Source organism: Centropristis striata, chromosome 12 (assembly GCF_030273125.1).
Source record: "Centropristis striata isolate RG_2023a ecotype Rhode Island chromosome 12, C.striata_1.0, whole genome shotgun sequence".
NCBI classification, from domain to species: Eukaryota; Metazoa; Chordata; class Actinopteri; order Perciformes; family Serranidae; genus Centropristis; species Centropristis striata.
Genome location: NC_081528.1, coordinates 34,328,813 through 34,355,486, shown reverse-complemented (window position 1 = coordinate 34,355,486; position 26,674 = coordinate 34,328,813). Strand labels below are relative to the sequence as shown.

Genomic DNA, 26,674 nt, shown 5'->3' with positions numbered 1-26,674 from the left:
TCTTACAGTAAGTGTGTGTGTCTGTGCATGCCCTCCATTTAATAGACGATATCCAAGAGTTCCTATGTGAATATGTGTGTGCTGTGTCATTGGAGCTCCTCCAGTCCTTCCAGCAGTGTGTGACGGTTGCAGCTGTGAGGGAGAGCTCGGCTCACTCATCCTGCATCAGCAGCAGAGAAGCCACTAAGAGCTGGAGGGTGTGTGTGTGTGTGTGTGTGTGTGTGTGTTTTCCCCCATTCTCTTCTAACTGGTGGCTGTTGAGGGGCTGGGGGACAGCGGGATGGAGCAGCAGGGAGGCAGTGGTCCAACCTCCACTAACCCCCATCAGGCACAAAGCCAAGAGCCAAGACACACACCACCATGCATCCACACACACACACACACACACACACACACACACACACTACCAGGAATGTGCGAGTACACTTGCAGCGACTCTGTTTACCAGCGGGCCGCCTGGACACTGATACTCTGAGTCACCGTTGGCTTGGGATTTATTTGTTGAAGTTAAATCAGTGCTCACCACATTCAATGAAGCCGAGCCGAAGTTCTGGGTGTCCGTATCAGCGCTCGCCAGTTCTTTTGGACAGTGCATAATGGCTTTATCACTTCTGTTAAGTGTTTGTAATTGTGGGTGTAAAAGCATTACAAATCGTTGTTGGCTTAAGCCGAGTGACAGAAGGATGTGTTCGCAATTACACTTCGAAATTAGTTCCATTTCAGCACAATCTCTCCATCTGTCACAGCTGATATACTATACTACATTTAAATGTGAATGTGTAAACTCTGAGAGGGAAATGTCCCTGAGAAAAATCCCATGACAAGGACTTTGGCTCAGCCCGAGTGACTTTCCTTACTCCTTATCTTTTTAAACGTTATATCTTTGTAGTGCTTTTTTTTTTCTAAAACCAGATACTGGTTTCAGCTGATACTGACTGAAGTAGCTGGATCTGTGACAATGAGGCTGATCTATTCTGTTTAAACACTTTAAACATTATACCCTGCTATCTCAATTCCTTTTAAGCTTAGACCACTTTGTTGCTGCACCAGTCTGACTCACTAGATATAGACTGTGAGTATAAACCTGCCTGAGCTTAGCTCTTCCAGAGACCATTGTGATTTTTGAAAATACAAACAAGTCAGAGCATTTTTTTTCCCTAATCCCAGAATGAAAATGGGTGCAGCCAGAACTTTTTCTAGTAAATCGTTTACACTTGATTTTTTTTTTTTTTGAAGACTTGTGAAATGTATATCTATATATCTGTTACATACACTGGTTTTGGATCTGTAAACTGTATTGGCTGGAATTGCCACGATTGGCAATTAAAAAGTTTGTTTCGAGCGGACAGAGAAGTTTAGCTTTCGCCATGAACTTTGGCAAACCTCCTACCTCTACCCCTGCAAAAAAAGGGCTTTCATCTAAATCAGTAGTTCCCAATTTACAGGAGGTCCAAGGATACATTTGAGGAGGTTTCAAAATAATTCAAGGAATAAGAAAGAAAAGTATATTCCTATTTCACAAACATTTCATTCATTTCTTTTTTCCTCTACTTTTTCATTTTTTCTTTGTGAGATATTAAATACCTTCATTTTAGTAAGCTTTTGAAAGTAGTTCAAATGAAACTATCTAAAAAAGATTTGAATTCCTCACAGCTCAAGCAGGGTTATAACCTGTGAACTGAGGTCACAAGCAAAATAAGTTTGGATCCAATGAACTCAATGAATAACCTCAGATTCATTCTTTATGTGCTCTCTAGAGGAAATTCACTTTCAATCACATTTTTTGTATGTCTTTGATGTGATGATAAAGGTCTATTGTCCAGGATGGTGCTGAGGTACTTAAAGCTTTGGTTGGCTATGATGTAAATGGTGATGGTGGGAGTCAAAGAAGAGTCTTGGTGACGTTGAGCAGGAAGTGACTGTCTGTGGCCCACTGGGTGAAGCAGACAAACGGTTGTTGGTAGGCTGTGACTAAGTCCCTCTCTGTGAAGTGGGCAAGCGTGTCTGTGTCATCAGAATATTCACAGTATTTTGTGATTGTCATTGATGGAGAGTGTGTATGGAAAGGGACTCAGAACAGTATTGATGGTGATGCTTGTGGTGTCTATCCTGACCACCTAGTGTCTTTCACAGGTGGCAATCTCCATGTCTGAGCATGGAGGCCAACCAGGAAGTGCCTTAAGCCTGCAATCCACCGAAAATTCCAGCAGGGGGCGCTAAGTTTGGCTGCAGAAAAATCTGCCCATTCATTTCAGTGCAAAATTTGAAAACTTCTCACTTGATTTATTACCTCAGAAATTTTTTTCAGGACAGCACCATGGTCTCAATCACTAGTTAAAAATGATCTTCAAGACAATTTGATGTCAATAGTTCTAATAATGGCCCCATTTAGAAGAAAATAGAAGATAAAGAATCGTATGATTTGGGGCGTGGCTACCTTTGATTGACAGGTCACTGACAAGGCGAGCCGTCACCAGGAGAGAAGCAGAGCAATGCGTATCCACGGCAACGAGTCAATAAAGTTATATATAACGTTATACAGATAGAAAAGAGGACGTTTACCGATTTGGTCTCATAACTTTGACCCTTTCACTGTATTTTCACTTAATGACAGTTTATTTGAAAGTTTTGTTCAGTAAAAATGTCTTGTTCAGTGTTTGGTTGGACTAACAGACACTGCAAGGAGTCGCTGCTCAGTTTTCTGAGGTAAGAAAGATACATTTTGTTTTTGTTTTTTTGCTAGCCAATACTAACATCCCAGCTAATGCTCCAATTAATGCTAACATGAATTAGCAGCGGCTTCTCTCAGTCAGGTTGAGGTGTAGAGAGGCTGTAGTCAGTGATCAGATCCCTCTCCTCCTCCACAGTCCAGATATGGTCTGCTTCCTGTATCAGAAACAAGATGGCGACGAGTATAATGCTGAACTTGAGGCTTCCAATGGGCAGTCCACAAACCAATGGGTGACGTCACGGTGATTACGGCCATTATTTATATACAGTCTATGGTCTTTCACTGAGAGAACTGTGAATGACGAAAAGAGTTGAAATGAGGAGATGGTGGAGATTGCTGATCATCAGATGTCATAAATGGAGAAATGCCTGTAAGATAGTTCAGGCAGTCGAGCTTTATTGGCGGCCTATATAAGCTGCGAAAAAGCCCCAGCTCCCCAGAGGGAGCTCTGTGTTGTCAATGCTGCTGGAGCCCTGCATCAGTGTTGCTGACTGCTCTCTCAGCCCCACCACCACCCCAGCATCCATATTTAATTATCATTCCCTAATATCTCATGTAGATTATCTGTGGCGAGCGACGAGGTCGAAGTCTAGACGACAAACTCGATTGGCGTTGTGTGAGTGAAATGATATAGTAGCAATGGGAGGCCAGGTGTTGCAGGAGAGTGTGAAGGAGAGTCTTAAGGAATTCAAATTCTAGATTCCAAACATGTTTTTTAAAGAATTTAATCATTTCATTAATCTCTCTCCATCGTGTGTCTGTCTGCAGCCGTGCAGCTCTGTGAGGTATTTAAGCACTTGTGCTTTGAGCTTAATGATAAGGTCAGTATGCTAACAGGCTCACAATGGCAAAGCCAACATGCTGATGTTTAATTATTTAGTAACATTTGCTGTTTTGCACTGAATACAAAGTACAGCTGAGACTGATGGTAATGTGATTTGTTTTGCAGGTTTTTCTTAACGCAAAGGAGCAATTTTGAATTTTGGCATCATGGTGGTGTGTGAGGGAAAGTCTCCAAAGTTATCACAATTATTCCAGAGAGTGTTATGTGATTGTTTGTACCAAGTTTCTTGGCAATCCATCCAGTAAATTTTAGGGGAATTTTACTCAAGTCACAACAGTCAACTTCACTCCAACTGGGAATGATCAGATCAGATGAGGTGAAGATGAAGACTGAGAAGAGCAGCTGTGTGTCCTCTTTTTTTAAAACTTTAGTCTTTTACTGGCTTTCTTCACTTCCATTTCTCTTGTTGTGCACTGATTCCTTTAAGCTGGAAAATGTGTCGAGCTCCGCCGCTGATTCAACATACTCAATCAACTGAAAAAGCCACATTCAAGGGTCAGACTAGTGCCAGTGGGCGAAAACTAGGGCCTCAGATGTTCACCGACGGCCCTCGAATCCACAAAGTCCAGAAGATTCATCTCTTGGGCACCATTAATGTCTGTATAAATTTTCATGGCAATCGATCCAATAGTTGTTGAGGTATTTCAGTGTGTACCACATTAATGAACTGACAGTGTGACGTTGCGATCCCTATAGCCAAGCTGCTAGTGTGGTGTAAAAGTAACATTAAAAACTTCAGAAACACTTCCTGCTTTCCTTGCGATATATTCCCTTGTTGTACTGTCACTGTGCTGCTGTGACTATGACCCCGGTGGTCCTTTTTATTAATTGTATATACTGTGGGAACATATTGTAGCAAAACAAATGTCTGCTGTGGGAGGATAATGATTTATTTTATTTGTTTTTTCCCTTCACTTCGGTTTCCTGTGCAGTGGTCAGTAAGTGCGTGGGTCGAAGGACATCAGGCAGATGGCCTTTTCTTCCCCTCGGTCGAGGAGTGGGGGGGGGGGGGCTATGTAGGTGTGAGCAGGAATGTACCAGTACAGAGAAGTCTTTGACCACAACAGAAGTTTCTGCTTATTAGGTCACACATCTCTCCCTATTGCCTGTGTCTGTCCTCCCCTCCCAACTCCCTCTCTGCCTCCATCAATCTCTCTCCCTGTTTGTTTCTTATAACGCTCTCTGCATGCCAAACGTATCTGTGGATTCTTCACCGAGCCAATCAACAGACAGGGTAAACAATGTCCACACTCGGTTACCTGTAGTGACAGGTTTAACAACGTGAGACTGGAATTGTAGCAGCGCAGCAGGTCTGTACTATTAAGGTAGGCACTGCACATTGTGAGAGAGCTGCATTTGTCTGCAGAGCTCCAGTAATGAGAGTAAATCCGAGCTATCTTATTGCTTCTCAGGGATATCTTAGCTACAGTCTTGATTCCTTCAGATTAATATCAACGTGTAGACATGGTGTGGCGGCGCAGTGGCTTTGATCCTCTGACGCTTTATCTGCTCAGTTGAACTGTCTTTTCTCTTTTGCTGTGAAATCCAGCAAAGCTTTGCGTGCTATCTTTTATCATCTTCACCTCCTTTGATTTGAAATTCACATATTGTCTGGAAAATGTCCTTCCAGGTTGCAGTGGCTCGAGTTGTCAAAGAGAAGAAGAGGCACATATTCTGTCTGCCCTGTTCACATAATTAGCCAATCTTTTAAAAGTGTTAAGCTACAGTTTCTTTAGGAAACAGTCATGAGAGCAGGGAGGTGAGGGCTGTAGCCATAGCAGCAAGACGAGTATTGTCTGTGTCACTTTGTGGTATGTCAGGGAAATCTCTGCTGGTTTTTCAGCATCTTTGGAAAACATGCAGCACATGCGCTTGACTGAGCAACGCCACATCCGATCAAGGCTGTAAATAATGCATGTTTAAAGCTTGAATCATGTTTTTGAAGTTTAAAGCGGGAGACAGACCTGACTTAAGTGTTGCACCGGGGCTGATACATGCCTGCATGATTCAATGTGTGCAGGATAACAGAGGCATTCATGACATGATTTTTGTGGACATAATTTCCCTGTTGTGTTGACTTTTAATGTGTCCTGCAGCAAAAAATGTGAACTGATTTAAAAAAAAATATTCAAATGAGATTCTAAATAGATTCCTCCAGGTGCAATGATGTATGAGTTTGTCTTTATATGAAACCCTGCTGGCAGCTATCTGAGAAAAAGTTGAAGAGGGAGAAAAAAGAGATTTGAGGTCGCAGACAGCGCTGTCTGTCACTCGATTCCCGCTTTACTTCAGGAGCAAACCTCTCTCAGAGCTATCTCTCACCCGCGGGGTATCCTCTTGGTGTTAGCAGTGATGTGGTTGATAGTTGTCATTGTTCAACTCCATTTCAAACCTTGAAGAGTCAGCTTTCCAAAGCAAACAAACAATCATTGCTGCCACTCTGCTCTTAAACATCATTGTGTCATGTGGAGCCTCTGCTGCCTCGTTTCCATGTTTTATTCACAAACAGCAGTGGAATGAATCAAATCTATTCGTGGAAAATAAAGGCGTTTGGGTGATTATTTTTAGAGGTTTTCAAGCTCAAGTGAGGTCCTGAAGGAGCTAACATTATGCAGAGTCACATGTGACCTCTGATTACCAGCGAAGAGAAAGAGACGGTGAGAGTGGGAGGGATGTGCTGATTCATACAAGACTCACCTCCACTAACAGGAGCTGTCTGAGGAAGAAAAGGGAGGGAAGGAAGTGCAGAGATAACAGAAGACAGGAGTGGGAACGAGATGATGATTCATGTGAAATTGGAAGAAAAAAAAATCCCATCCGGCCAATGGGAGGTGAGGTGGTCCACAGAACAAACTAGAAAGGTAGCAAGAAAAATGTATGTGTACAGAAAAGGAGTAGGAGGAGAAGGATGAAGATAAAGAAAGCAGATGAGTGTATGGAAGACAAGTCTCTCCCTCCCTCTCACCGGGGAGCTGTTCGCTCATGTGTTGACGCTGCAACAAAAGTTCTTTCTTCCTGGTTCAATTCGGGCTCAATTTGTTTTAGATAAACCATCTTACCTCGAGGGAGAGGTGCTCAAAGGAAAGCAGTCTGTTAGTTAACTCTTTAAAGGTTCCAACCAGGAAAAAAGCAATGAAAGAAACACAGATTTAATAAAAGTTATGGGACATACTCACCATGACCAGGTGGTTTCTACACTCCAGTTTTGAAGCCCTGAATCACCATCTTGGTTTTTTGGGAGTTGCCATGTTTTTTGACACTAGTGAAGCAGAACGGAGAAGGATGCTGTGTCATCAGCTAACTCTAGCGCTAGCTAGCAGGCTTGGTTAGCAAGGTGCATCCCTTATTCAAAATGAAGAGCCAACTCCTTAGAATGTCTTTTAATCCATATGAACACCGGACAAGACACTTTTAAGCAACCAAAATGTTATAAATGACCTTTGAATTGAAAACACATTGTAAAAGGTTGTCATATGAAAGCACGCAGACACACAAATCACATGAGACATGAGAGAGATTGAGACGATAAACACATTATAAAAATGTTTACTTATATAATAAAGCAAGTGAGAAATACAGTCATTTTCTCATAGACCTCTATACAATTGGACTACTTTTTGCAGCCAGTGGATTCGCCCCCTGCTGGTCATTGGAAAGAATGCAGGTTTAAGGCACATTAGTTTGACTTTTTTCTTCAGTGGGAAAGGTTAAAATCAATTGGAAGAGAATGAAAAATCATGTGTCTGATTGTGTTGTGTTTGTTTTTGATTAAAAACAACAACAACAACAAAAACAAATGAAAATGTTACAGTGGTTTCTTATTTTTTCAGTCTTTCTTTCAAATTTGCTGCCGACTACTTTTTACTGTTGACTAACCCTGTTTTTTTTGTTCTTGGTGTTGAACATGACAAACAAAAATAAACAGAACGGCTTACTCATCTACTGATGATGGGAATGAAGTCTGTCACCTATTTCTCCTAGTATTAGTTTGTTGAACAAGAAAAACATTTTTTTATTTATGAACCATCAAATGTTAGATATGTCTACTTTCAGTCAAATACATTTTTTAAACAATCTGCGTTATTTTAGCATCTTTAGAGACAAGAACAATGTGTAACCCTTGAGAAATTAAACATCAGGAACTTTTAATAATAATAATGAATTAATTAATGATTCTTCTTTTCATTTTTTAGATTTGAATTATTAATCATTTAGTATATTAAACGTAATAAATGGCAAAGTTCAATGACATTTTAAGATGTCCTTTTGCCTGACCAACAGTCCAAACCCAAAGACATTTAGTAAAAATGAAATGATTAATGGAGAAGCTGACACCAGTAAATTGTGGCATTCTTTTATTTCTAAAAAATGACTCGAGTTTATTAATCAACAAATCGACTAATCATTGCAGCTTGCAAAACTTTTTTTTTTTAACATGTATAAATAACATTTTGAATCACCTATGAAAACAACAGAAATTGAAAGGTACAGCTAGTCTCGCTACAAGATATCACTTTATGTGTTAAAAGCTTGTGTTGTGATAACTTTATGTCCAAGTGAAGGTATTTTGTGTGTGTGTGTGTGTGTGTGTGTGTGTGTTCCTGTAGATGGATGTCTGACAGCTGGTTTGGAGGTTAGAGGTTGAGCCCTTCAGCAGGGAAGAATCGGATTGACCAGTTTAAAAAAACGATGTGATAAGAGCCTTCTGGCAAAGCACAAGGGAAGCTCCTGGTTATAGCGTGTGTGCGGTGTGTGTGTGTGTCAGTGTGAGTGTGTATGTTGTAGGGCTGAAGGTGTTAGCTGAGAGGCCCAGCTGCTGCTGAGGTAAAGGTTGTGAAATGAACGGAAAAGACAGGAAGCCTCTGACAGCCCAGTGACCAAACACAAGATTTATCATGACCTGTGAACCGGGAAAAGCTTCTTCCGCCACTTATTATAGCGTGTGTGTGTATGTGTGTATGTGTCTGTGTGTGCGAGACTGCCTGTGTGTCTGTGTGCATGGGCTGCCTCTTTTGATATTTTTGCCTCTACAGCTCCATCAAGGGGATTGCACCTCTTCAAGTGTAGCCTCACATGCCCCCTCACTCTAAAAAGTCTGTGAAAAAAAGAGGCTTTTTGTCTGCGTTTGTTTCCTTGAGTTTAATGGAGCGGAATAATAGGACGAAACTGCTGGTGTCTTGTGATTCAGGTTTTCTCCCCCACACACAGGACAGTTATTACATTTGACTCTGATTTGTTGACTTAACTTCTGCTGTGTTTGGCGCTTGAATTTGGCTTTTTATTAAACAGGAATTTCCACTTTTAAGTCCCCTTTCTGGTCACATCATAATTATAAAGACCAGTTATTCAAAAAGTGACGAGTCATGTGACAATCTGAATATAATGTGCAATTCAGTGTGGGGAAAATGAAAGTGTAAAAGTGTTAAAGCTAAGGTGCATGCAGGAGCAACATGGTCTCACAGGAATCCGTGAAATAGCCACGGATTTGCTTAACTCAAAATCCGTGGAATAGCCACGGAATCACTCAAATTTCCGTGAAACTGACACGGATTTAGGTACAATGCAAGTTAATGACAGGCATATCCCGTGGTGGCTACTCCATGGATATTTTTTCCTATTGGTTTGTGTCCAAGTCACGTGACTTTCAAGGTTCCGGCGTTCAAAACAAAAAATATGGCGGACAAAAAAAAAAAAAATCAATATTTTTCTTTTAAACACACTTTATTGTTTTTAAACACATTAACAATACAAAACACAGAAACAGAACCCCCCCCCCCCCCCCCATCCCGACAGACAGCACATTAGGCAAAAAAAGAAAAATAAAGGGGTGAAAATAATCATAATGACCAAGACAATAATAGTGACATAATAATTTATTTAAAGAAAAAAAAAAATACAGTTCCAGTTTGTCTCCAGTCCGCAATAGGCACTCGTGATCGCCAGTAAAAATCAATATTTTGACTTAGTTTCTGCAGGAGAGTTCCTGACATATAAATCAGTTGTGTGGCAGCAGGTGTGGATGTCACAGGAATCCAGGAAGTTTCTGGTTGGAGCCAAGAAATTGTCTGACACATAACCAGTTAATCAGTGAATTTTCAAGCTGCTGGTAGATGAAATGTGTTTTCTTTGGACAGAGCCAGGCTACTTGTTGACCCCTATTAATGTCTTGGGGAATAAACTGTTTTACATGAAAATGAGACATTGCAAATTTAAATTAGCATGGTATTGTACACAGTATATGTTGCTCTCTTCCCACTAATTCTGAGTGAGTGTTCAGACCAAATCAGTTGCAAATTAAAGTTGTCTTGGTTTGAGGTGTAACTCAACATCGATCTAGGCCGATATCTTGATTCAGTGATCAACAATCCAATATCATTGATGCAAAGTGACAATATGGATACATATTGTCATCTTTAAGAAACACCTTTATACATTTTTACCTTTAGGAATAAATATGTCTATGAGTTGAATTGAAGTGTAACTGATGTGTTAATTGGGCATATTGGTATGACACTGTAATTATTATAAAATAATTGAAAATATGAGGCAGGATTTCATTGCTCTGGAAGGTTGTCACTGTAGCAATCATTTTCTATTTTGTCTTCATAATTGCAAAGTAATCTACGAGGAATGTGCGCTTGCCTGCATTTAATGACCAACTCAGTGCCCCACAGATGATTGTGGCAGAAGGTGAGCCAGGTTCAGCTTGTTTTTCAGACAATCCTGTGTTGTTTTGCTCTGTCTTTCACAAAGTCTTTATTTATTCTGCCCCTAGGGTCACCAAAGCCAAAAATATACCCTTAGTGGCTTTATATAACAGATCAAAATATTAATTATGAGCAGGCTCATTCCAAAAAAGTGAAAATCAATAGACTGTGATATTGACCTGGGTGTCCCCTGCTGTTTCTTGTCTCTAGCTGCGGGGCGGCCCTCGTGGCCGGGATGCCACTGTGTGCCTTGCCAGTCCACAGTGGACGGTGAGGGGCAGGAGGAGGGGACAGAGTGCAGGAGACTGAGAGGAGGCGGCCCGCACCAAACAGGAGAAATGAACCTCTGCTGGAACGAGATCAAACGCAAGTCCCACAACATCCGGTAAGACGTTCATAGTGGTGTTCCCTGTAACGGTCTGGAACGATGGAGGTTTTCACAGCCAAGATGCTTTTTGCATCTGAGAGAGAAGGAAGTGGCTGCATTTGAAACATTGCACTGCAAAAAAGCCAACTTGTATTTTTTGGCCTAAAGCAGTGATTTAATTTGGTAAAACTTGGAAATATAAATTACTGACATTTAGGGCAATAATGTAAGTTAGCACAACAAAGGAAGCCAGTTGTCTGCTCAAAAACAAGTTTGTGAGTTGTTGTTACTTATATCTTTAAGTTGAGGTTCAAAACAAGGGACAATAGTTCTGCTAACTCTTATTTCTTTGTTGTGAAATTCGGTCATTAGCGAAAGCTAGCGGCTAACTGATGCTAGCGGCTAACTGATGCTAGCGGCGCTGCTTGTTACAGCCATTAGCGTATCAATGCTAACTCAAAATTGTGGTCACAGCATTAGCTGACATTTCATAGCAGCGTTCCAATCGTGCCAGAGAAATTCAGAGTTGGACAAACTCAAAAACAAAACTTAAAATATTTAGTTTAATTGTCCAACTTCAAATTTTATCGAAGTTTGTTGCCTTGAAATTTTGAGTTCACCCAACTTTTCTTTTTTTGCAGTGTGGAGATTGTCTGTTTTGTGGCAACAATAGCTTCAAACCGCTGATTGTTTTTCCTCCCGACAAGTTGGCTGTGTCAAAAAAAATATAGAAATGTTGATTTCTTTTATGACTTTGTCAGGGTGCAGATCATTTCCCAAACGAACTGTTTACACAGTTTGTTAGCCAGCAGCTAGGCATCACTGTCTTTTTCTAAACACAGTCTGTTTCAGTAAGATTCAGAGTCTATTATATAATTCAGCAAAACAAAAGGCAAAAACATCCTTTGTCTCAGTGATCGGACGTGGAAACAAATCACCTCTTTATAACGCAGTCGCTATGAACTGGCCACATGCCCACTCAGTATGAGAGATGTGAAGTGGGACTAATTAAAATCCTTTTCAGGTGAGTCTGACGACTTTTGGCTTAATCAAAGTAATTATTTCAAACCGACTCTTAATTCCAAGGGAGTTAGTACTTTTCAAACTGAATATTTAGTGAGAATTGCACTTTTAATTGCTGTGGCAGTTGTCTTTTTGTGGTGAAAACTCGGGGGAGACATTACGCTAATATGTGTACATTTATGTCCAGCCAGTCACACAGGGGAAAACAGCACTAATGATGCCTTAATGTCTCGAAATACTTTATTTATTTGTTTATCATTTCCCTCCTCTGACGATTCTTTTTGTCGCCATCCACGCTCGTTTTTCAGGCAATTAAAAAAAATATTGTATGTAATAATGGGCTGTCACACAATAATGCATATTCCAGTGCTCCTTCCAGTCAGCTTATTAATTATTGATATAATATGGGTTAATACTGCCATTCCACAAGTTACACTCGAGAGGTTTATCAGTGCAAAACAATTAGATGGCGTTCATGTTGTTCTCTGATGCTTAATTGGAAACTGTCCGGGCTTGCTGCATCATTGCCGTTTCTTCAATTCAACTGGCATCCTGTTTAGACAATTGGCCCCTTAATTGCTTACTTGACCCTGATGTATCTAGGAAGAGGGAGGGGGTTAAGGAAGGATAGCTGTGAAATTGGTTAAGACAGTTTCCCCTGCAGTCCTGCGTAATGAGATCACTATGGATGGCCTGCAGTGGCTGTTTATACCAGAGCTGCACTCTGACTTCATCAGGCTGAGAGAGAGAGAGAAAGGGAGGAATAAAGAAAAGAGTCAATGGAGGAAGAGAGCGAGCAGACAGCTGGTATTAAATCATCAGAGGGGAGAGATGGGTTGCAGGGAAATGGGAGGAGCAGAGAGAAAGTAGAATATAGGAATGAATGAATGAGAGAGAACTTCAGTGAAAAGCTGTCTAACCTTGAGGGTGAGTACTGTCCAGAGGAAACGTCTCACTGAGTTTAATGCCAGCGGCTGGACAAGTGCAGATGACCTGCTTTATAATGGCCTGTCTGGCATTGATTGACAGGTGGCTGAGACTCTCTTCCAGGTCATGGCTGCTTTCTTCACTACTTTAAACTGTCGCACATAACACACCATAGTGTGCTGTACTTTGGCGAGAGTCTCTACAGATGTGTAAGAAGCTCTTGGTGGCTGCACTAGTAGGGTGCCGTGGCATTAGTCTCAAACTCCAGCAGGTTAAAAAAAATGTCCCATTGAACCAAAACCCCATTTTTCCACCAGCCTGTTATCTGAAAATGACATGCCCATTGCTCCAAAAATACATGCCATAACCATCTAACTAGCGATGGGTACCGAATTCGGTACTTGGTACCGACCAAATTCCGTCGGTACTACCGAGTACCGATTCATGTAAAATCAAACGGTACCATGTTTCGGTACCTAAACGGCGTTAACTTTAAACTGATCATTGATTTCAATCTGTTTACGTCTTTGACTAACAAGCGTGCTGACGATCGCACTATTTTTTTTATTTTTTATTTATCTCCTCATCTGGTCCTGTCTGCTCACCGCGGCCACTAGCTGCTGCCCTCTTCCACCCCGGCGCAGAGATGAACATCCCGGCTCTAGGCCTGCTAGCCGCCAGCTGCTATCTTTCCAATGTCTCTACCCGGGCTTGGCCTTCGTCTGCCTCCAGATTGGACCCTCCTTAGTCCGTTTGCTCTCTCCATTCTTCTGTAGACCAGTCATTAAAAGTTAGCAGCTAGCTGCTGCATCTCTGGTCCTCCACTAATATTCCGCTCTTCAACTCAGGAATATTACCTGCCACTTTACTACAAACTGCCTCGGTGAAATTAAATCCCTCGACCTCCTGCGTCATCCTCGATATGTGCACAGAGCAGCCCGACTCAACTTTGTTTATTCCAACCATGCCATGCCTTTGAAATGTGAAAGGTACCCATCCCCACCTCTAACCCTAACAAACAAGCATATTGCTAATTATTATGCAATGTGCAATGTCATCAGACCTTAATGGTGTTGTGTCAAAGTTAGTTTTCCCATCTACATGAGGAAACCAGACCAATACAAATGCCTGTCTGCCCTAACCAGAACCAAACCCTATCACTAATCGTCGCCTGTCATCTTTTATGATGCTAAAGTCCAGTTATCTCTGCGAGGAAACACACAACCAATGGGTAACAGACTTTGATGCAACACATTTGCTGTCAAGTTACGACAGTATCATTCTGCATAACAATCATTGTAAGGATTGTAGGGTTATTGTGTTGATTCATGATGATCAAGCAATTGGCATTTGGTAATGGACTATCAGATAAATGGGCTTTTGGTCCAGTTGGACTTTTTTTTTTTTTGGCTATTAGGGTTTTGGAATAATGGGCCATCTGAACTTAGGTTGTATAATTGTCATAATGCTAATGCTAACATGCTGATGTTTAACAGGTATAGTGTTTAACATGTTCATCATCTAAATGTAGCGTGTTCTCATGCTAATATTTGCTAATAAGTACTAAAGACAAAGTACAGCTGAGGCTGATGGGAATATCTTTATTTTTTGGGGGTATTTAACCTCATGGTGGTGCTAGATGAAAGTTGTCCAAGTGCTGGTTAATTCAGAGGAGAACATGAATTGAGGGTTGGTCATCTGGGATCCGTGAATGTTTATACCTCATTTTTTTGCCAAACCGGCCAGTAGATGTTAAGATATTTCACTATAAGTCAGGACTTTGGCCTACTGGTGGTTTAAGAGGAAAAGTCAGGGGATCACTAAAGTCATTAGGATTACATAATTATATATATACATTTTCAAGGCAATTCATCCAATAGTCCAAACTGGAGAACTGGCTGAAAAATAATCCCATCTGAAAAATTTGATGCTGATGTGAAACCCTCCGTTTCTGAAAACACCCAGAGAATTTAACAAATTAAGATAAGGAGTAAATTGCACACAAAATGCATTCACTTAATGTTTACAGATGGAGGTGGCACGGAGAATTTATCAGTGTGACACAGTGTCGCTCTGCTAATTGGACTCAGCGCTGATAACAGAAGGTTAGGGACTTGATCACTTTTTTGGCATCTTGCATGGAAAGTAGGCAAAATCATTACACTGTGAGCCACACTCAGCAGCTGCGGAGCATGTGTTATTGACTACAAAACAGAGCTTTGATGCCATCGGCAAAAAAATTGCAGACATGCTGTTCTTATTGCTGTATGCTTGGTGCTATATGAATTTGTGGTTTAATGTCCTACGCAGGATTGAGATAATAGCACCAAACAAGTGGAGCGCAACACTGTACAGCACTGTGTCTGTAATAATTACTGCTGAATGATTATGAATATATGTTAAAGAGACATTTATTACTGCAAGCTTATTGCTGAGGCCATTCAGGCATCTGTAAGTATTGTGTAAGAAATACAGTAGGAGAGTGTGGGTGGTTTCAGTAGATTTAAGCTGTTTATTCAGTAGAGAAAAGTTATTCTTTTTTTGGCTGTGTAATTCACTCAGTGGACAACTTGGGAATTATCTGGCTTTCCTTAATTTGTGCTCATTGCCTGGACTTCTGAAAAAGCAAACAATTAAGCTCATGAGTAGGGATGCAGGGATCCACTTTTTAATTTAAATTTGGATATCTGCCAATTCTTTTTGCACAAAACTTGTATTGCATTGTTATTTTTCAATAATTTAAAATGTTCTCCAAGGTGACTTATTGAACTGTAGGTTAATTTGGCCCACATACAATCAGGCACAGAAGTGCAAATTGCGCTGGCAACTTTTCCAAATAATTATAAACTTCTAATTAGTAGATTTCTGCTGTTTACATACATTTAAAAGTCACAAAAGGACTCATTCATAATGTTTTCAAAGTGAATATGAGGAACAAAGTGCAAACACTGTGCAGAAAATCAAATATTTACACAAATATACCCCTTAAAATAAGTTAAAAGCAACAATGTGTGAGGCTGCTTTGTTATAAAATGGTCTGAGGCCATCAGATGAAATAGATCTAGTGAGAGCAATACTTATGAGCACTCCGACGCTTGCCAGAAAATCGACAGTAACACAAACATACGGGCTAGATTATTAATACCTGCTTGAAGTAAATATTGAAGTACTGGTTTATTGAGAGCACCCAGTTGGGGATCACAGTCTGCTGAAAGACTGAAAGAAATTTACTGTGATAAAACAAGCAGCAGGCTGTATTTACCTGCTTGAAACCTGCAGAAAATACAAGTTTATGCATCGAGTTGGACTATATTCAACACAAGACGTTCTGGAGCAGCCACTCAACCTTCATGCTTAAGATATCGGAACCAGATAGCAATATTAGATCAGAACTGTCTCAACTTATGACTCCTTCCTCCAGACAAGCTGAGCCAACCAGCTGCAGTTTGTTGCTTCTAACTTACAGCATCTACACTGCAAAAAAGAAAAGTTGGGTGAACTCAATATTTCAAGGCAACAAACTTCGATAAAATTTCAAGTTGGACAATTAAACTAAATATTTTAAGTTTTGTTTTTGAGTTTGCTCAACTCTGAATTCAGATTTTTGTCAACTCAACTGTAAGTTGTACTAACTTATAATTTAACATTGTAATAACTTTTAATCCTTACTTCTGCTAACTTCTGCAATGTGCTGAATTGGCACGATTGTAACGCCGCTATGAAATGTCAGCTAATGTTGCGACCACAATTTTGAGTTAGCATTGATACGCTAATGGCTACTCTTGTAGCTGTAACAAGCATCAGTTAACCGCTAGCACCAGTTAGCCGCTAGCATCAGTTAGCCGCTAGCTTTCGCTAATGAATTTCACAGATTTCCCGCATTTCACAACAAAGAAATAAGAGTTAGCAGAACTATTGTCCCTTGTTATGAACCCCAACGTAAAGATATAAGTAACAACAACTCACCAACTTGTTTTTGAGCAGACAACTGGCTTCCTTTGTTGTGCTAACTTACATTATTGCCCTAAATGTTAATAATTTATATTTCCAAGTTCTCCCAACTTAAATCACTGTTTTAGGCCAAAAAATACAAGTTGGCTTTTTTGCAGTGTATCTTCTGCAAGAAAACAAATGAATGATTTACCAAAAGAATTTGACTTTAAAGTCAGCTAAATGGGTCGTACTCATCAGCGTGTCTTTGGAACACCTGCTCAGCGTATGTTTGTGTGATCAAGCCGTATTTCCACTGAGACCAGCTGTACTTTGCATCCTATGACAGTCAAACACTCGACAGCTTGATGCTGAATCATCATAAATCTCCCCCAGTGTAGCAGCAGTGATAGAAGTATTCAGATCACACTGTGAAAATACTCCGCCACAAGTTATTCAAAACCTTACTAAAGTAGAAGTATGCAAGTGTTATCAGTGGAATATACGTGAAGATCTTAAAGTAAAATATTAATTGTGCAATAAAAGAAACTTGAAACTTCCAGCGCAGTTACATTAAAACAGTAAAACATAAGGTAACGCTTTATATTAAGGTCCTTGTAATAACCATTAATTAACAAGTAATAAGGCATTGTTCTCGCTTTAGATCCCTTTAGCTGCAAAAAGCATAGTTAACTGTTAACAAGTGCATAGTTAACTTATAATAGATGAGCAATAAAGTATATTTTGATATCAATAAGCAAACAAAAGATGAATAAAGGCATGGCAAAGACATAATGGGTGGGTTATGGGTGTTTGTAATGCTATTATGAAGAATTATAAGATACTCATGAGGCTTTTATTAATGTTCTTATTATAAATCTCTTATAGCCTGCTATTAGCTGTATTATAATGCTATTATTAACACTTATATATGCTTAAAACACACAGTATTGTTAATAAGCATCTTGTAAGGACTTACAAGGGCCTTATTACTTGTTAATTAAGAACCTTAATATAAAGTGTTACCAAACATAATTTCAGCGTTTGAGCATTTGTTCTTCATAAAACCTTCAATTTTACATTAACAAGACACGGAAACCAAGATACAAGAAACCATGAAAGAATTTGGCTGAAAGTTAAACTGAAACACCGCTAGCCCTGTGTTTAGTAGGTGTGATTTTTTTTTTAACAATGGAAAATGTAATTGTTTGGCAATCTTTGATGTCTACACTTCATGCCAACATTTGTCATAAATTAGCTTAGAAAATATGTCACCAACCAACTACTTATGCTGCTCTCGTTATCACACAGCAGTAAACAAAAATTGCCAAAGTAGTGATGACAGGGCCGCGAGATGGCTGAACACACAAAGTGGTTGCCGGATTTGCCTTTAAAGTAGCATCGAATGGAAATACTCAAGTAAAGTAAAAGTTCTTTAATACAGTACTTGAGCAAAAGTACTTAGTTTCATTCCACTGCTGTGTATTATGTAGCAGAACAGACTCAGTTAACCCTTTATCAGGCAAAGAACTATATTTGGTAATTAGAGTCAGGTAATGTTTCGAGAAAAAAGTTGCAAATTTACTAGATTAAAGTGGCAAACCTACAAGAAAAAAAGTTGCAGATTTAAGAGATTTAAAGTGGCAAATCTGCGGGAAAAAAGTTGCAGATTTACGAGAAAAAAGTGGGAAAAAAGCAACTTTTTTCTCCCAGATTCACCACTTTAAATCTCATAAATCTTTTTTCTCGTAGATATGCCACTTTAATCTCGTAAACTTTTTTCTCAAAATATTATTTTCGTATGTTTTTTTTTTTACACATTCTGGCTGTATGTAATATCCTCCAATATTCTCTAGGGTTGAAATTTGGAATTTGCAAGTATTTCAATGAGTGACCTATTAAGGGTTAAAGTGGTGAATCTGGGGGAAAAAAGTTGCTTTTTTTCCACTTTTTTCTTGTAAATCTGCGACTATTTTCCCGCAGATTTGCCACTTTAAATCTCCTAAATCTGCGACTTTTTGTCTTGTAGATTTGCCACTTTAATCCAGTAAATTTGCAACTTTTTTTCTCGAAATATTACCTGAAGTTACCAAATATAGTTCTTCGCCTGATAAAGGGTTAAAGGTGTGAGATCTTCAGATAGATTTCACCTGTAACTTATCCGATTATCTGTTTCGGCCACATGGGAAACAATGTGAGGCATTGTTTAGGTTCAGGCTGAGCCACATAGTGAGGTGCCCACTGTGTTGCACTGCAGGGAATGCCCACCGAGGATGGTGTGGGTGTCTCGGTGGCATGTTATGAATTTATTTGCCGCATGGCTCAGATAACTGCAGAGAGCCAACCACCCACTCTCAGCGTCTGTCTGAGGGCAAGGGGAGACCTCTGAGTCTGTTTTTGTCTCAGTCTGTTTCTGTCGTTACAACAATGATGAACAATGATCCGATTTCTATTCACAAGCAGAGATATGTTGATGCAGACTCATTCAAGAGCTCCTTTATTCCTGTGAAGTCTCTACCTTTTTATTTAACATATTTTTTTCTTGTACTCCACCCTCCACCTCTTTTCCTTTACTTCTTCCCTTCCTGGCGCCTCCTACAGTCATCCAGAGCTTAGTGCAATGCCCTTTGGTGTTAATGTGCTCCACTTTTTCCTACATTCCTCTCAGGCAAGTTACAGTACAACGCCTGCAGGACTTATTGAGCTCCAATTACATGTTAATGATAATTCTATTGTTCAGGGTCAGGGGTGAGAACCTGGTGCTCCTGTGGGGTTTAGCAATGCGACTGCGAGTGTGTATGGGCCATCAATCATTCAGTTGCTTGAAGGATTTTTGCTGTCACAACTGCTTCTTTTGAGATTCAGGGGTTTATTTCAGAGTAAGAAAAAGGCAGATTTTTTTCCAGGATGCCTTGCACACATTTGCTCAGTCTCGCTGTATTACTCCACACTAAAATAGTGATGGATTGCGGTTTTAAGCTGCTGGGCTAAATGTATCAAATGTGACCCACATTTCAGGTTTTTGATTGTACCTGATGTTCCATTTGTAAAGTGGCATTTTGTGATGTCTTAATCAATTACTTCAGCCTTGTAAATATTACCTCGGGCCTCACGCAAAGCTCATTTCTTGTTTCCCTGAGAGACATCATGCGTGTCACACTGGGTAAAGGAATGAAGACGTTCACAGACTTGTGGGACAAACACCGACAAACTTTGATGCACTTTAATGATAAAACAAGTCTGTGCAGAATTGGAAGCCCCATGAATAATTTTATGAATTAACACTGTGTGTGTGTGTGTGTGTGTGTGTGTGTGTGTGCCTGCACATATGCAAAGTTGTCATCTGAAAAAAATGTGTCACAGTTGTAATAATCACCTCCAACTGCAAGAGATTAAACCTGGAAGAACGGATAACCTGTTTGACATACATAATTCCCAATCACTATACTATTAATATGTACAATGTGCTTTGAATGAAACATAACAATAAATGTCTTATGTTTAAAGAAGTCTGACATGATTATACCTGGTTGACAGTTGGTTGCACATGACTTTGATTAAAAAAAAAACCATTTAGGCACTGCATCCAAAAAACTTGATAATTACAGGACTTTCCTTAAAGACAATATAAAGACGTGTGTGTGTGTTTGTGTGTGTGTGCGTGTGCGTGTGCGTGTGTGTGTGTGCGTGTATACTTGAAATTAAAAAAGGGAAGCTGTGGTGCCTTCGTGCCCATCATCCAGTGCAAAAACAATCAGAGGTGGTCGAGCTGTAAACAACAGTGAGGGCATGTGGACGGCACACACACTTTATGCATTAGCTCTGTTTACTTGCAAAACAACCTGCAAACCAAAAACTGTGTGTTGGTCAAAGGGGGACAAGTCTGCTGAAAGCCCTGATCGATATGCTTTTTGACCAAACAGAGTCTGCTTGCTTTTTATGCGTCTCATCATCATATTTGCCTCGTTGTTAATTGACATAATTTACTGCTGTGTTTACAATCATTACTGACCTTTAACAGCATCGTAAAACAGTAACTATAGATTTAGCTGTTCCCTGGTGTTAATCAAAGTATTAAAAACGCCTTCCATTGATTTTAGGGTGAAGCCGGGTTCCTGTATTTTAACATGCTGGTTTGCATATTGATGACTAAGATTTAGTCATAGAAACAACTACAAATCATCTTACAAAGTAATCACATCAGCCACAGTGTGTAATCAGTGTGTATGGTTCAGTCATGTAGGGGTTCGGATCTTATCGATACTACTACTCTTATCAGTTCTTTTTTAATAAGAATTAGTTTACTCTTAAATAAAAACATTATTGTTTTAATAGGATAGTTAGGAAGATTTTTTCATTATTCTTAACTTATCATCCAAACAGTGCACTGCAAAAGTGAAAAGTTGGGTGAACTCAAAATTTCAAGGCAACAAACTTCGATTAAATTTTAAGTTGGACAATTAAACTGAATATTTAAAGTTTTGTTTTTGAGTTTGCTCAACTCTGAATTCTGATTTTTGTCAACTCAACTGTAAGTTGTACTAACTTATAATTTTACATTGTAATAACTTTTAATCCTTACTTCTGCTAACTTCTGCAATGTGCTGAAGTGGCACGATTGTAACGCCGCTATGAAATGTCAGCTAATGTTGCAACCACAATTTTGAGTTAGCATTGATAGGCTAATGGCTACTCTTGTAGCTGTAACAAGCAGCGCTGCTAGCATCAGTTAGCCGCTAGCATCAGTTAGCCGCTAGCTTTCGCTAATGAATTTCACCACTTTCCCACATTTCACAACAAAGAAATAAGAGTTAGCAGAACTATTGTCCCTTGTTGTGAACCCCAACTTAAAGATATAAGTAACAACAACTCACCAACTTGTTTTTGAGCAGACAACTGGCTTCCTTTGTTGTGCTAACTTACATTATTGCCCTAAATGTCAATAATTTTTATTTCCAAGTTTTACCAAATTAAATCACTGTTTTAGGCCAAAAAGAACAAGTTAGCTTTTTTGCAGTGTGGATGCTGGAGCTGTAGCTAAGGCCAGAGGTGAGCTACATGCTGGACAGTTGGTCCTTTGAAGGGCAGACACATAGAGGCAAGCAACCAGTTACACTCTCATTCACACCTACAGGCAATTTAGAGTCACAAATTTAACCTAAGCTGCATTTCTTTGGACTGTGGGAGGAAGTCGGACGACCCGGAGAGAAACATCCAAACTCCACACAGAAGAGCTGCAAGCCAGATTCGAACCCACGACCCTCTTGCTGTGAGGTGACAGTGCTAACCACTTCAGGATTTAAGCCTGTATTTTAAATATAAATGTAATTTATAGAGCAGGAACTGTGATATTTATGGGGGCGTAAAACCTGGAGGCCTCTTCGTGCCCTTGCTCAGACCATAGTCATCTTCGAATTCACACGCCTGAAAAGTTTTGTGACTGCATCTTCAATGGTTTTGATTCAACAAAACAGAAAAAAACGCTTCTGTTCCCGCTACAGCAGGTGATCATTCATCATCATTCATCATTATACCATGATGACACACACACACACACACACACACACACACACACACACACACACACACACACAACCCTTCTCTAAACAGAGATCACAAACTCAACAGTTAAAACGTCCCCCTGCTGTCAATTAGCAAAAAATTATCAATACAAAAAAATATGCAGTTTAACAACACCTGTGGTGCATGGTTTGATTTTTACTCTCACTCTAAAATGCTGGTGCTGAAAATTAAATGTTTTCACTAAATTTAAAAAAGAAATGATGGTGATTGCTGTAGGCAAATATGGCACACGGCTTCATGGGATAATGAGTCCACATTAAATCATATTGATATCAAAGACTAATTGGTGACAGTTTGAGCATGCATCTGCTACTCTCCTGCAGAGAGGTGACATTTTGATGGTTACTATCTCAATTACAAATAAAGGGCAACAGAAAACACAAAGTGTGTTGCTGGATATTGTAATAATTCTCCATTTGGCCAGCATGTGATTTAATAATTAGTCTCTCTTTAGCTTCCACTGTAGTTGCAGTTTCTTCCCAAAATATTGAGAATGTTTCTAAGTCTGAAGAAAAATGCAATCAAGCCGGTGTGATCAATCAAAGCCTTTAGTTACTTACTGAGAGAGTTCTCAGCAATCTCTCCCGACAAAGTAAACTTTTCTTCCTTATATACAGAGTTTCAGTCTTACATGATCAAAGAACAGGAGGAAGTTACATGATGAAGCGATTTACTTCGCATACAGGAACCAGATATTGCAAAGTAGTGAGAGAAACTTCAAAGAAACAATAGAAACGTGGATTGGGAACCACACTCAAAAAAATGATTCAAGCCCTTCTTAGATGTGACACATTAATGTATTGTTTATCCAATGAAAATATATCAATTAAAATCAAATCAAAAGTAGTTTAAGAAGTGTAACCTAAATTGTATTAATTTACTCCCCTGTCCTTCCCTTCAACCCAAAAAGAATGAGTTTCAGTTTTCCAATTCTATGTTTTTAGATTGAACGAACACTTTTCTTTATTTTAGCTCTCCTCGACATAAATGACTTGAGGTAACTCAATTTAAATACAATACATACATGTTTTTAATTTGAGTTTGACCAAATGTAAAAAAAGTGAGCTACATTAACTCAAATACATTATATTGCATCGATGCACTTGTTTTGAGTTGGGGCTACATATATTTGTTGGATGGAAATTCTGCCCACAATTTAATTGAGTTCATCCAATGAGTTATTTTTTTGAGTGCAGTTCAGGTACTTGTCATGCAAATCAACTTCAGTAAGTCTTGTCTGCCCATTTGTTCATGAGACATGATTTTAATTCACTGTGCTCTTAATGTTTATTGTTTAAATATCAAGAATCTAATACTATTTTTCCACACCACTCAACACGTCCTCAACACCTTGTTCTCCTGTATTAAGGACAACTCACTTTAAATGAAGTTTATTTATGAAGTTGAGGTAATGTTAACCATTCACTGACATTTAACCTATTTGCTTTAGACATAGCAGTAACTTGACGCATTATGGTGAAAACAGAGGAGTGTTTCCATGGTGTCTGCATAAATAATAATAAAACACCACACAACTTTCTGCACGATGCCACTGAAGGTCTCAAAGCTGAAATCAAACACACACACACACATATTTTCTTCACATTTGGCTTCGTTAATTAACTCATTAATCAGAGTTAATTAAGAATGAAACATCCAGTATAACCTTAGACTCAGTCAAACAGGCAAAGCTTATTCTCAAATAATCACTGAGTAGCACGCCAACACAAGGACAAAGAAAACATTAACAGAGAGGGAAAAGAATAATTGAGGAAAAAAGAGTTCCTTCTCATAACTCAGTTACTGACAGAAATTATAACTGAATATATTGACGTCATCCTTTGTTGAGTGGAAGCTTTGTTGTCCTTTATAATTACAATAATTGTAAGATTAACATCAGCAGCGGCTGCAACAACAACGATAGTAAAGATAATTATTTCTCTTTATTTGGTTAAGATTGAGACTTCTTTTTAAGATTATTTTTTGGCATTTTTGCCTTTATTTGACGGATGAGGGAAAATGGGAGAGAAAGAAAGAGAGGGCTAGGCATGCAGTAAAGACCCTAAGGTTGGAATCAGAAGTATGGGAGGTGGAGTTTTTACTGTTCAGTAAAAAGAGGAGGAAAGACTTTAGAGAAATAGGTTGTGGTTTGAGCTCAGACTACCACAAGAGTCAGTCCGGAGTCAATCACAGCTGTCAATAATGACGTTACATTTCCTTTCCATTAGACTTGGGCGGTATCTGTTTTTTAATACTTTCGTACCTTCTGTCTTTTACAATGATGGACGCTGACAATTTCTCATAGACTATATAAATAATGGACGTAGTCACCGTGACGTCACCCATTGGTTTGTGGCCCGTTGGAAGCCTCGAGTTCAGCGTTATACTCGTCGCCATCTTGCGTCGCCATCTTGTTTCCGATACGCGGAGCAGACCATATCTGGACTGTGGAGGAGGAGAGGGATCTGATCACTGACTACAGCCTCTCTACACCTCAACCTGACTGAGAGAAGCTGCTGCTAATTCATGTTAGCATTAACTGGAGCATTAACTGGGATGTTAGTTTTGGCTAGCAAAAAAACAAAAACAAAATGTATCTTTCTTACCTCAGAAAACTGAGCAGCGACTCCTTGGAGTGTCTGTTAGTCCAACCAAACACTCAACAAGACATTTAAGGAACAAAACGTTCAAATAAACTGTCATTAAGTGAAATACAGTGAAAGGGTCAAAGTCATGAGACCAAATTGGTAAACGTTATATATAAAACTTTATTGACACGTTGCCGTGGAGACGCATTGTTCTGCTTCTTTCCTGGTGACGGCTCGCCTTGTCAGTGACCTGTCAATCAAAGGTAGCCCCGCCCAAATCATACGATTCTTTATCTTCTATTTTCTTTTAAATGGGGCCAATATTAGAAATATTGACATCAAATTGTCTTGAAGATGATTTTTAACTAGTGATTGAGACCATAGTGTTGTCCTGAAAATCTTTTATGAGGTAATAAATCAAGTGAGAAGTTTTCAAATTTTGCACTGAAATGAATGGGCAGATTTTTTTTGCAGCCAAACTTAGCGCCCCCTGCTGGAATTTTCGGTGGATTGCAGGCTTAAGGCACTTCCTGGTTGGCCTCCATGCTCAGACACGGAGATTGCCGCCTGCAATTTCTATGTTTCAAATTCAAATGATCCGATCTATCATTGAGTAGAACAATCCTACACATTGAAATAAAAATCTCATCAGAACTTATGACATAAACACTAATCAAGATGGGCGATCAAGATGATTAGGTTTCCCTTTTGGGAAGTAGTCATGTCTCTATAATACAGTCTGTGGTTAGAACCAACAACTCCTCCAAATTAAACACCAAAACATGCTGTCTCACATGCTGTCATGTGGTTTGGGATAAAACTACTACTTTGTTAAGGTTAGATGACTTTTATTGTCATGTTTACAGGAATTATTACTTGCTTAAGGTTATTGAACAACACTGCCCTACAAAGCAAAAAGGCAGTAACTATGCAGAGTGCAGAACTGAGAAAAATGACTTTAAAGTTATCCTGTCATCCAGCCTAAGTAGTAGTAGATTATTGGACATGTGGCTGTTTTGTTACTTTATATTAGCTTATTCTTTGTACATATCAATCCTCATATTTAATTTTATATATTACCCCTATTTTGCTGTATGTAGTTACTGTATTCTTGCTTTGTATTACTTACCAAAAACGTGGCACCATACCAAGGAAAAAGGCAGTATAGATTCTCAAAAAACTATTTTGCTACAACTTGTGCTATGGGTGTGTTAGATACACTGTATTTGAAATAATTGGAACCATTTTTTTTTCCTGAACATGGATATACCAAACCCAAACTAATTTATATTTTCCACCCGGAAGCTGTTCTGGTGCTGAAACGGCTGCTTAAAGTCTCACATTGCTAAGCTGTATCAAGGCCCAAATGGGGACAATGTATTTTGAATAGGACCACATTATTATGTGTGAGTATTAGATTATTGTGTGTCTGGGGGTGTTTCTGTATCTGTATCTGCTATACCTACAAATCACATTAATGTTAAAGCACTGCAAAACAACTTTTCTTTGAAGCAATATAGGCAAGTTAAACTCCAATGCAACAGAGCAAAACAAAATAATTTTTCATAAGGATGGCGCAAAATCAGCTGTGTGTGTTGACCATGGAAACATAAAAAGAATACAGTAATGGATGTTACTGTACTCTTGCTTTGTTTCACTAGGGCTTTTTGCAGTTACTGTACAAACGACTACCATTTTTCTCCAAAACGACACACATTTGAGATAAGATGTTTTGTCACATAACAAAGGATGCCTTGAATGTCATGAAAATGATAATAACTCATTTTTGACCAAAAATACAGTTACTGCCTTTTTGCTTTGTAGGGCAGAATTGTGGTCATGGTTAAAAGAAACAAGCAGCATTCTTCCATGTAAATGTCTGAGCTTTTATATCCCTTTTGCAGCCTTTAATGCTCTGTTGTAAAACCACACTATTTCCTTCTTCGCTACAGGCCGACAAGAGTCTTATCATCA

The 26,674-nt window shown here is 39.3% G+C and overlaps 1 protein-coding gene across 1 annotated transcript in view; it reads left to right on the top strand.

The window, feature by feature from the left end:
- Nucleotides 1-26,674, top strand: part of drp2 (dystrophin related protein 2) — a 248,922-nt gene that overhangs the window by 109,436 nt on the left and 112,812 nt on the right. The window contains exon 3 of the mRNA XM_059345782.1: nucleotides 10,493-10,667. Within this exon, the coding sequence (XP_059201765.1) occupies nucleotides 10,621-10,667 (47 nt within the window). The 5' untranslated portion in view covers nucleotides 10,493-10,620. The remainder of the gene's footprint in view (nucleotides 1-10,492; nucleotides 10,668-26,674) is intronic.